Source organism: Echinops telfairi, unplaced genomic scaffold (genome assembly GCF_000313985.2).
Source record: "Echinops telfairi isolate 266 unplaced genomic scaffold, ASM31398v2 ScPeMD7_7463;HRSCAF=8501, whole genome shotgun sequence".
In the NCBI taxonomy this organism is placed as follows: Eukaryota; Metazoa; Chordata; class Mammalia; order Afrosoricida; family Tenrecidae; genus Echinops; species Echinops telfairi.
In genome coordinates, this window is record NW_022111363.1 from 3408623 (window position 1) to 3420751 (window position 12129).

The window sequence follows — 12129 nt, forward strand, 5'->3', positions numbered from 1 at the left end:
CATTAGGAGCGTAATTATAGGCCATTTGGTTTTCGTTTCTCTGTTAGGGGTTTCCATTGAAATAAACCAAGTGGAGAGAAGAAATCTTGGTCAGAGCATTTGCCTCGATGTGGGGTTTGGACATGTCCTTGCAGATGACGGTATGGCCTGGCCTGGGTGTGGCTCTGGTCCCTGGTCTTGGATGTCCCCAAGAAAGATGTGGTCCTACCTCAGAGGCTTTGGGAGCACCCGCTTCAGGGGCTCAGGTTGACAGAGCTGACACCATCCTCCCAGGGCCTCAGCCCTTCTGAAAGCGGGGTTCCTGAACCCCTAGACCTCTGGTTTCCCTACAGCAGCTTCCGTGGGAGCAGTTTCAGGAGCAAAGGTAGCTTCCTTCACACTCCTGGTATTCGGGTCCGGGGCGGAGGGACAGGTCTGGCTAGTTTTGCAGTGTTGTTTATACTTGGGATTACTTCACACATGCCACCAGTTTCCCCGCCCCACTGGGTAGGGGCTGGCCCTCGGCCCTCCAGCCTCCCCTTCTCCACATGTTCTGGAAGTCAGGGGCCGACATGGGTCACCCTGTGGACACCAGCTGAGGCTGGCAAGCTCATCCCCTGGAGACCATGGAGAGGGACGTGGACGGCCACCCGGTGAGTCCGGCCGCTGGCCTGGGGCCAGCCAGATCCTCCCAGTGCTGGGGAAGCAGGCTTGGCTCGGGGCGACAGGTGGGGCACAGCTCCAGCGTGGTGACTCAGGCTCCAGGGGGAGTGGGCTCTGCCTTTTCTAGTTTGAAGTGAATTGGGGTCAAGATCGCTTGGCCTCCTTTGATCATGGTTCCTAGAAGGAGCCTCTCAGAAAAGCTGGTAGGATTTGGGGTCTGGCCAGTCAGCACCCCAGGACGGCGGCTGACTTCTGGGTTCCGGCTAAGCTCGATGACCCCCGAGTCTTCTGGGCAGAGTCGTTATCGTTACATAGACTCTGCTGATCATCAGAGAACCGTGGAACGTTAGCCTTCTAAATGGCTTCAAGGGCAGCCTAACTAGCCCTTCATTAAACTCCTAAACCATCCACGAAAAGAAAAAAAAAGTGACGTTCTATGAGCATTTCATTGTTTAAGAGGTTTTTCAAATTCCTGCGGTCATTTTTCTTTAGGCTTCGTAGTTTTCATACTTGGAAAATGCGTCCTTGTGGCGTCTCATCACGATGTGGTTCCACTGGGTCTCAGCTTCCTTTTCTTCAGGGAAATCTTTCTCGTACTATAAAAATCCCCCTGGGTCTTGTGCTCTGTTCCTCTGCAAATTCTTTTGCTCTTTGCTGACGGGGTGAAAGCTAGGCTCTCCGGGGCATCTTGGGCCAGCCCGGGCCTATCATTGGCAGGTGGCCTATGCTGACCCTCAGCTGTGTTTCTCCAGCCTCAACCACCCCCTCTTTGCTTCAGCCTCCGTGGGCCTTTCCCTCCCACCTTCTCCTTTGCTCTGGAGCTGACCAGCAAGGTGGAAAGTTTGAAACCACCCTGCTGCTCCTTGGGAGAAAGATGAGACTTCCTACTTCTGTAAAGAATTTCCATCTTGGAAGCTCACAGGGGACATTCTGCCCTGTCCTATAGGGCTCGCTAGGGTCAGAATTGACTCAATGGCGGTGAAATCCCTTTGCTCTGGTCCCCACCTCATCAAGGCCATTTGGCTCTTGCCTCGGGCATTCATCAGAGTTTCTGGGGAGTAGGAAGGGTGATGCCTGTGCGGAAAGGAGTTTAGTGTGAAGCCAACACCCGGTTCCAGAGATGAAACATGCTCCTTGGCAGCTTGCTGGGGACCTTAATCTAGTTGTCCCAGAGGGTCAGAATGCTGTTAACTATCTAGGTAGAAATGTGATAGATAGAAAGATAGTTGAATAATAGATAGATGATTGATAGATAAGTGTTAGATAGATAGATAATAGATAGATGAGAAATAGATGATTGATAGATAAGTGATAGATGGTACATAGATGACAGATAGATAGATGTATAATCACAGTGTTATGATTAAATATTACCAATGTCATCATCCAAAGTCTAGTTCTGGCTCCTCTAAACGTTTGGACAAATGCCGTCCTCACCTTCTGAAGATAAAGTTTGGGCAAAAGTGCTTCCAGGTGGCCCCTTCTTGCTTCCCTGGCTGTCTCTGAAATGACACAGAGGAGGGTGACACATTGGATGCATCCCTTTGTTCTCCGAAAGGATTGTGCATTTTAAAAAGGATTCACATGTGGCAGGCTTGAAGAAGTGCATGGTCCACTCAAGACAGCTTGAAGTGGGCTCAAAGAAAAACCAGCCACCCTTTGTAGGGTAGCCTTCCTTCAATGGAGCAGGTTCCAATCAGCGCAAGGCCACGGAAGGAATGGCTAGCAGGTTTGGGGGCTGGCTCAAGAGGAGATTTTCTCAGAGGTTCCCAAGATGGCCAAGGAGTGAGCCCAGGACACGGTGTCCTCTTCCCCACCCCCAGGGTGCAGAACCTCAGGATCCTTGGCACCTGCCCTTTACCAAGGCCACCTTTAGGCATGCCGCCATCACCCGAGACTTGGTGCCTTGGTGTGGGCTTGGTGTCACTGGGGCTGGCACACCCCACCCTGTCTTCCCTGAGCTCCAATGTGTGGGAGTTTGTGTGGGGTTGTACGCTGGGGTGCTGGGTGGGAAGGTCAACTGACGTGACAAGAGCCACTTAACTTAAGTGTCTTGTTTTGGCAAAACAGTATCCTCTTGGTGTGGCCACATGGGGGTGGACTGTGCTGTGGCCAGGTGGGCAGGATGCAGGTGAGGAGGCTTCTGGGAAGTCCCCCCAGGAACCCAGGGACTTTCTCAACCCACCAGAGTCCTCGTCAGCACCAGAAAGAGGCCAGCTCCTTGGACAGGAGCGCAGCAGCCACAGCTGTCCAAGGAGCCCCCATTCGGCGCCAGGCCCAAACAGTGTCGTCACCCCATATTGAGCAGACGGGGGTGGGGGAGGGGGCATGGACAGAGGGAGAAACTGAGGCAGCAAATTCACAGGAAAGTAAATGTTACTTGCTAGACCATAGGGGATAGATACTCGGTGCCTTTTCAAACAGAGTGAATGAACGAATGAACACGGAGAGGCCCCAGGGACCCGCCCTCAGGCTGTGAAGAAGTTGCTGCCATGCCTGCTGGCCACTCTCAGGAGCCTTTTGAAATCGGGTCTTCCTCATGGCCCAGCTGGGCCTCTGAAAGACGCCCTGTCCAGGCTGCTGCTTATGGCCGGAGAGTGGTCACTTTGCAGAGCCCAGGACCCAGCCCGTGCGTGGCAGCACATGCAGCACAGGGAGGGGAGCCCCTGGGTGGGCCCCCAGGAGACCAAGGAGAGGCTAAGGGCAGGGCATCCTCTGGCAAAGTCTGCCACAGGAAGCCATAAAAGTGCCCCATTCACACTGGGGTGGAGGATCTGCCGTGCACAGTGTGGTACAGAGAGCCCTGGGTTAGGCTCAAGGGGCTTTGGGGCTTACTCCCTGTTCTGCTATGAGAAACTTTGGGGGGTCCCTCAAATGTCTTGGGCCCCCACCTCCTTGTTTATGGAATGGGAATAATCACCTTTATTGACCCCATCTGGGGAAGGGCTTGGAACCCCAGAGCCAAGGACTGCGCCTCTCAGCTCTCTGTCTGGTCCAGTCCTCCAGGCCCGTCCAACCACCCCTGCTCTGCCCGCCTCCAGCCCCACCACCTCCTGCCCCAGCTCATCTGCAGGGGGCTGAACACGCTTCAAAGTGAGGCTCCAAGCCATTTTCCAGGCACAGCTGAGTGGCAGCAGGGACATCTGGGCTGGCATGGTGAGAGCCCACAAGTATGTGACCTTGGGGGTGGTGGTGGGTGGACAGGCAGGGTCAGGAAAGAATGGTTGGCAAGACCAGGCCAAGGAAATGCCCCAGTGTCACCCAAGCTCCCCAGGCTCTGCCCTGCCACCTGTCCTGGACAGGCGGAGGAGCCTCTGATCAGCAGGCAGGCTGTGGTGAGACCTGGCTCAGACCCAGGTGTTGGCTGTCTGAGTTCAACTCCTGGGTCTTCCACTGATCCTGGCACCACCCCTTGGGCAAGCCTCAACTGTTCAAGGCATCTGCTTTGAGGGTGGGGTCAGACCTCCAGCTGGGCAGCGGAAGCCTCAGCAGTTGCTCTCCAAGAATTGAGGAAAGGACATGAGTTAGTGCTGTAGCAGGTTAGACATCAGGAAGAACTTCCAGCAGGCGGAGGCACCCGACTGGAATACGGGTAAAGAATGGGCCTGGAATCTTGTGTTCTGGCCGTCTCTGAAAACGAGAACCCTCCTTCGCCTTCTGTGATGGTTTTGGTGAAGCAGGGTCAGGAGGAAGGAGCCCACCGTCTTTCTCCGGATAGTTCTGCTGGGCTTACTGTGGCCCCTCCCGCTTGATTCCCTGCTGGGCCTCGAAGTACCTCACGTGGGCAGCTCTCATTCAGGCCTCAGGGTCCCAGGACTCTGAGTCTGAGGTCCAGCCACTCTGCACCTGCCTCACCTGTTCTCACTACCGGGGCACTTGCTGTCTAAAGACCATTGCTGGAGGCTCCATAGGCGTGAGGTCTCCAGGCCTCTTCTGGTCACTGCCTTGTCCATGTCCATCCCCAGCGTCCTCTCGCCCTGTGCAGCCTGCCTTCCAGACAGTGGGGAGACGTTACATTCCGCTCCAGAGCCTCAGTTTGGCTGAGGACAGTTTATTGAGGACTCAAGGGTTTAGTGAGGACAATTGGCTAAGGACTCAAGGGTTTGGCTGGGGACAATTTATCCCACCTCCTGGGTCCCTGGGCACTGAGCCAGGCCACAGCCACACTGGCCACAGCCCTCCAGATACAGAGAAGAGGGACCCAGGATGGACCCCAGAGATTACCCCCAGGAATCCTGTCCCCATTTCCTGCCACCTGAGCCTGGGGGTGGACAGCTGGAGGTCGGCCCGCTGGCCAGGCAATCCCTGGGGAGTGGTGAGGACGAGCTCACCCCTTACACCTCTGCCCCTTGCCCACCTCCAGTTCTCAGCTCCAACACCCAACCACTGTGGAGCAACAACCCCACCCCCCCAGGTCTTCCCCCTCATTTCCCTCTGGGACCCACCCAGCTGGAGACAGCCTGAGCTCTTGAGCTGCATCAGAGGCCCTGTAAGACCGCCAGTGGCTGGTGTGGTTTACAGGAGCCCTGGTGATGTAGTGGGTACTTGTTGGCCTGCCAACCGCGAGGTCAGCAGTTCAAAACCACCAGCCTCTCTGAGAGAGAAAGAGGAGGCTTTCTATTCTAAGAAAAGCGTTACCATCTGGGAGATTCACAGGAGCGGTTTACCCTGTCCTATAGGGTCACAATGAGTCGGCATCAACTGGAGGGCAGTGCACTTGGTCTGGGAGTTTATGTGGTTCGGACCTGCTGCTTAGTCCCTCTGAGGCCCAGTGTCCTCGAGCGTGATAATTCCTGCACAGTTTCCTGGTGGGAAGGATCAAGCAGACTGATGGAAGCGCTGAGAGAAGTTACTGTGGGCATGCCCAACACGCTGGCTCCCCGCAGGCCTGGCTAGAAGCCAAGCTCTGCCGCTTGCTTGTTACGTAAATGTGGTCATGTTACTTAACCACTCTGTTTGGTTATCTGACATGACAACAGAAATATCAAGTGGTGGAAGGGTTTTAAGAACCAGAAATTTGCTCTACAATCTAGTACAATCTATGGGCGAGAAGTCCAAATTCAGGGCACAATTCAATCCATAATCCAGCTCTAGCTTGGTTCAGTATCTCTACATAAAGCTAGTAATACTGCCGTGCGTGAAGTCAAAAACTCCTCGCTGCCCCCGAGTCCCTGACTCGTGTGACCCTGTAGAACAGGGTACAACTGAGATGGAGCAGACAGCCTCATCTTCCCCCCGCAGAGAGACTGGGGGTTTCAATCTGCCAACCTCATGGTTAGCAGCCCGCTGCATCACCACTATGCCACCAAGGCTCCTGGGATTAACTTATGTCTTCTTAAAATATGTGTCGACTTGACCGGGCCATGATGCTCTGTGGTTCAGTCGTTACCTACTGAAGAAGATCTGCAGTTAGATGAAGGTGCTCATTCCCTGTGATGGGATCTGTTAGGGGATCTGGGTGGGATGCAACATCTTTACTCAGATCAGACCTGATCCCTTGAAAAGGCAGCTTCTCTTTAAGGAGTGAGTGTGGCTTCCAAACTCACTGCCATCGAGCCCATGCCCCCTCACAGAGACCCTGGAGCACACACAGGGTGAGTTTCCAAGGCGGTGGCTCTTAACGGGAGTAGAGAACCCATCTTTCTCCCTCGGGGGTCCTCTGGTGGTTTACATGAGCTTTTATCTTACAAGTGCTTAAAGCAGAGAGAAGGGGGTGGAGCTAGAGAGACACACGACCACCAAGCAAAAAGAGCCCAGAGCATAGCACGTCTGTGGGACTCGGGGTCCCTGCTAGACCAAGTGGAAGATTGATGCTGACACATGGGGATCTCCAGAAGATGTTGGGCTCTTAGATGTTGAAAAGCGATAAGGACCTCCCCCACCCGGAGTTAGCACCCTGAATTGAGGGGTGTGGGTGAGGGGGGGTGTCCTAAGCTGGAGTTCTGCTCCAGGAGCCCCACATAACTAAGGCAGCCCCCATCAGGAAAGAGCTACTAAAGCGGTGGAACCAGAATGACGGAATAACAGAGCCTGTCCGTAGCTGCATTCGAGTTGGCTCCTGACTCATGAGAACCCCATACACTGTGGAACACAATGCTTCCCAGTCCCGCACCACCCCATGGTGGGTTGTGGATCAGACTGCTGCGATCCATAGGGGTTTCAGTGGCTGGTTTGGGGGGAAGGAAATCACGAGGAGCAGCCCCACTGAAACCTGTTTAGCAGCACACTAGCCTCCATGGCGGACAGGTGGCGGGGTTCTGCCGCTGGGAATTGAACCTCAGTGTCTCGAATGGAAAGTGAGGAGTCTATTAATGACTCACACTGCCATCAGTGTTGCTGCTGCTGCTGTTAGGTGCTGATTCTGATTTGTACAGCAGAACAAAACACGGCCCAGCCCTGCCTGACCCTCATAATGGTTGTCCAGGGCTACGGCCACTGTGTCCATTCATTTCCTTGAAGGTCTCCACTTTTTCGCTGACCACGACTTTGCCAGGCGTGAAGTCCCTTTTCCGGGGATTGATCCTCCCTATAACCTGTTCAAAGTAGATGAGACACCGTCTCACCACTGTCCCTTCGAAGGAGCTTTCTGACTGTCCTTCTTGCAAGACAGATGTGTGTTTTCTTCTGGCCGTTCGTGGTTCATGTAATATACTTCACCAGCCCCACGGTTCAAAGCCTTCCTTCATTCATGGTGCATCTTTTACACGCTTAAGACGTTATTGGAAACACTGTGACGTGGGTCAGGTCGATCCTAGTCCTCCAAGTGACATCTGTGCTCCTTAACACTAGAGAGGTCTTTTGTAGCAGATTTTTAAAAGTCATTTTATTAGGGGCTCATACAACTCTTAGCACAATCCATCCATCCATCCATTTATTGTGTCAAGCCCATTTGTACATTTGTTGCCATCATCGTTTTCAAAACATTTTTTTCCCACTTGAGCCCTTGGTATCAGCTCCTCATTTTTCCCGCTCCCTCCCACACTCTCCCTCCCTCATGAACCCTTGATAATTTATAGATTTTTTTTTCTTGCATGTCTTACATTGACCAATGTCTCCCTTCACCAATTGTGCATCCCCCTGGGAGGCAATTATAGGTAGATCCTTGTGGTCGGTTCCCCCTATGTGCCTCCACCTTCCCTTTACCCTCCTGGTATGGCTACTCTCAATTTTGGTCCTGAGGGATTTATCTGTTCCAGATTCCCTGTGTTTCCAGCTCTTGTATGTACCTGTGTATATGCTCTGGTCTAGCTGAATTTGTAAGGTAGAATTGGGATCATGATAGTGGGGGCGGGGGGAACATTAAAGAACTAGGGGAAAATTGTGTGTTTCGTCAGTGCTATACTGCACCCTGACTGGCTCGTCTCCTCCCCACTCCCTTCTGGAAGGGGAGGTCCAGTCTTTTGCTGCAGATTTTATCGATTGCTGCTTCCATGGGTGTTGATTGTGAATCCAAGTAAAATTAAATAATGAGTCGCTTCAATCTTTTCTCTTTCCATCATGTTACTTATTGGTCTGGTTGTGAAGCGTTTTGTTTGCTTTATGCTGAGGTATAATCCATTCTGAACACTTTAGTCTTTTGTCTTCATTGGGAAGGTCAAGTGCTTCAAGTCCTCTTTGCCTTTGAAAGCAAATTGCAGGTCATCCTCCAATGTTGATGCTGTTATTCTGTACATAGTCCAGTCTCTCACGTGACTTGCTCAACACAGAGATTGAATAAGTATGATGAAATGATGTGCACCTTTCATCATTCTAAACCTTGAAGGATCCCCATTTCTGCTTGAATGATTGCCCTCAGTCTGTGTGCAGGTTTTGCATGAGCGTAATTCATTACTCTAGGATTCCCATTCTTTTCAATGTTATCCATAATTTCTTATGATCCACCCAGCTGAATTCCTTTGCATAACCAATGAAACCTAGGTAAGCATCTGATAGCAGAGAATTCTGCCATCAGTCAAGATTCATCTGACATAAGCATAGATATCTCTCAGTGTACAGCCTCTTCTGAATCCTGCTTGAAGTATTTTTTAATTACCTTCAACAAAAGTTTACTTTTGTGTGATATCAGTGGTACTATTCAGTAATTTCAGCACTCAGTTGGATCACCTCTGATTGGAATGGGCACAAATATAGATCTTTTCCAGCCAGTTAGCCAGGTGTTTCTTAGACTAGACAAGTGAGCATTAACAGCATTGCATTTCTTTGTCACAATGTCTTGAGTGGTGTCCTGCCAAGTCTAGGAGGCTAGTTTTTGCCAATGCCTTCGGTTCAGCTTGGAGTTCTCCCTTTGATACCATTGGCTCTTGACCATATGCTCCCTCCAGAAATGGCTGAATGTGGACCAGTCTTTTTGGGACAGTGACTCCAATCTTCTTTCGATGTTTCCTGCAAAGTTCAATATGTTGCCCATAGAATCCTTCAATATTTCAAATTGAGGCTTGAATTTTTCTCTTCAGTTCTTTCCAGGTGAAAAATGCCTAGCGTGTTCCTCTCTCTCCGTTTTCTGCCCTCAGGTCTTTGTGGTCGTTATCAAACCTCTGTCTTCTGGAGCCTCCTTTGAGATCTCTTTCCCTACAACTGTTGCTTCAGCTTAACGTAGCCACGCTACATGCAAGACCACGTTTCAGAATCTCAGTTGACATCCATCTTGGCCTTTCTTACAAATATTTTGTAATGACCGCTCGTTTTCTTCATGTACGATCTCGCCCCATCACGTTGCTGGTCTCCAGTCATTAGCATTCCATTCCTCAAATCTGTTCTTGAGATGGTCTCAGAAGTCAGATGGGATATGCTCAAGGGTGTTGTCTTTCCTCTCGTGGACGCGGTTTCCTTGTCTTCAGCTTCAACTTGAATTTAAATGGGAGCAACCAGTGATCTGTTCTACCGCTGACCCCGGTCTCATTCTGACTGATGATATGACGTGTCTCCACCCTCTCTTTCCCCAGAGACTCTTGACTGGACTCCTGCGCCTCCCATCTGGCGAGGCCCGTGTGTATAGTTACTGCTTATGAAAAAAGGGCATTTGCGATGAATTGTAGTTCATCTGGCAAAGTTATTTCGTGAGATCTCCAGTTTCTACCAAGGCAATATTTTCCAACTGCCTATCCGTCTTGGTCCTTTGTAGAATACCGAATGGACGTCACCTCTGTTACAGTTCGACACACACCTCTTTCATATCCATTTCTGATGTCCCAGCTTCGCTCACCTTACACCTGTGGAAACAGACTCCACGGCGGTTGGTTCCTTGCCCAGGTTTCCCAGTGAGGAAAGGATGCCGTCATGTTTTAACGCAAATGTACCTACCTCACCAAGCACAGCACTCTTTAAAAAAATCACAATCACACAGCTCTTGTGACATAGGTCCCTCCTGTGTGCCAGCGGGTGCCTGACCACTTCCATCTGACCTCACAAGAATGATGGTCCCACGCAGACTCATGAAGAAGGTCGCTGAGGTGCGAAGAGGTGAAGCTGCTTGCCCAGAGGCATGCAGTTGGTATGCGCAGAGCTGGACTAGGGGCAAAGTCTCTCTAGCCCGAAGGACTCAAAGCCGTAGTGCTCCCTGCTTCCCCAGTACTCCAGCTCCCTGGGCCCCTGGGCCTAGCAGGCCACTAGTTTTGCACAGGGCTCCTACTGAAGAATGATGGAGATCCCCCAAGGGGCTCGATGGCCCCACCCCAGATCCCAGTGCTCAATGCAGGTCACGAAGCAAGATGAGCACCTGTACACAGCGCTCTCAGAGAAGGACCAAGAGAGCTGCTTGGTTCTGACTCAAAAGGGGCAGGCCACTCAGACAGCCTGTAGCTTGGGATTGAATCTTGACAACATGATTCAGGGCAATCTGAGCTCTGAACCTCAGTGTGCTTTTCCGTAAAATAGGTTGGTTAGAAAAATAATAATAATCCCAAGGATGTCATCTAGACCACACAAGGTCTCAGATGCATTGTAAACTCTGAAGGGCCACATTGCTGATGATTTGCTTTGTAAACCATCATAAAATTCACAACAACAGTTAAAAACTACAAACAAAACACTGTCCACCTAAGTGAACTCCTACCATCTTATTAGGCTCAGTCTTGGCCATCTCTCTTGAAGCTGGTCGAGCCCAGTGAGGTGGAAGCCCTGGCAAGCTGGTCCAGGTGTCAAACTCCAAGGTCCCACCAGGTACCACAGGCCCGGCCTCCACAGATGGACGGTACCGGCCTTTCAGAATCTGGGCTGGTCCCTTCGTTGAAGGACGTTAAGCTAGCCTTTGCCCAGCACCGGCTTTTCTCCCTAAAGTGAACCCATACTACCAGGTATGCCCATAACTGTACGATCCCACCTCGGTGGGTGCCCACAGAGGGCACTCAGGAGGAGCCCACTCAGGTTCTGAGCAACTTATGTGCCAGGCTCAAGAACAAGCTTTTCTGGTTCTGTTAATTCTCACAATGATTGCTCCTGCTTTGCATGTTAAGACGTAGGCCACCGAACTAGCATGTCCAAAGTCACACCAGTCCTATGTGAGAGACCCAGACACGTGGTCCAGCTCTGACAAATTCGACACGGCAGTGTATCCTCGCTGCCTCTCCTTGCCCCTGACCAAAGCCCTATCCCATTGAAGCTTCCAGAGGCGCCTCTGTCTTTGTTCAATGGGACCCTCGGGTTAGAGCTTCTGGTGGTGCCAACAGTTAACCTGGCTGATGGCTCACCCAAAGCCAGCAGATGTGCACTCATCCGAGGTACCTCACTTCAGAAAAACCATCCACGGGCCAGGTTAATTCCTAGTGTCTGCCCCTCCACCCACCTTGTCTGGGAACTCCAGGAGGGGCTTAAAAAGTTGAGAATGCATTCAGTAGATCAAAGGAAATTTAAGTGGACAAAAGATGGGTGAGAAGATGCCCAATACAAGGACTAGTGTGTGTGGGTGGGTGGGGGGGTCCTGCAGATCAGGAGTGAGCAGAAAGCACTCCCCACTGTCCCTGAGCTACTCACGCTCCCCAACACCCCTGACATCACTGGCTCCTTCTCCCAGATCTAGAGCACCCCAAAGACCCCATGCTCCCCAGGGAAAGGAACAAGATGGGTCGTTATTGGCAGCTTACTATGTATGACCCATGATCTATAAACTCCTGCCTCCTCCTCAGAGCATCTGAAAAGTCCGGATCGGAGAATGGACACAGGAACTGTCTAGGTTCTGGCTCAGAGAACTCCACTAAAGTATTGACCCTCTCCGCCTCTGTTTTCCCTTGTCCAAAGTGGAGGCAATAACCATGGGGCTTCTACCTCTCAGGGTTGCTGTAAGGATTAGAGCATAAGTCCTAGAGAGCCCTAAGGTGCTAATTCATTCTAAACTAGCACATCACTCAACCTAAAGCTGGGTAAGGGTCAAGATTTTGTCCAAGAGTGCCAGACAGCTTGTTTTCTTCCATTGTATCGTGCTACCATAGCTTCTCTTGTGAGTGAGTGAGTGAATGAGGAGTGAATGAATGAGTGAATGAATGAGTGAGGAGT

The 12129-nt window shown here is 51.4% G+C and overlaps 1 protein-coding gene across 1 annotated transcript in view; it reads left to right on the top strand.

The window, feature by feature from the left end:
• Positions 1 to 548: 548 nt before the first annotated feature.
• TMPRSS13 (transmembrane serine protease 13) overlaps positions 549 to 12129 on the top strand; it is a 113340-nt gene continuing 101759 nt past the window's right edge. The window contains exon 1 of the mRNA XM_004712850.2: positions 549 to 632. Within this exon, the coding sequence (XP_004712907.1) occupies positions 606 to 632 (27 nt within the window). The 5' untranslated portion in view covers positions 549 to 605. The remainder of the gene's footprint in view (positions 633 to 12129) is intronic.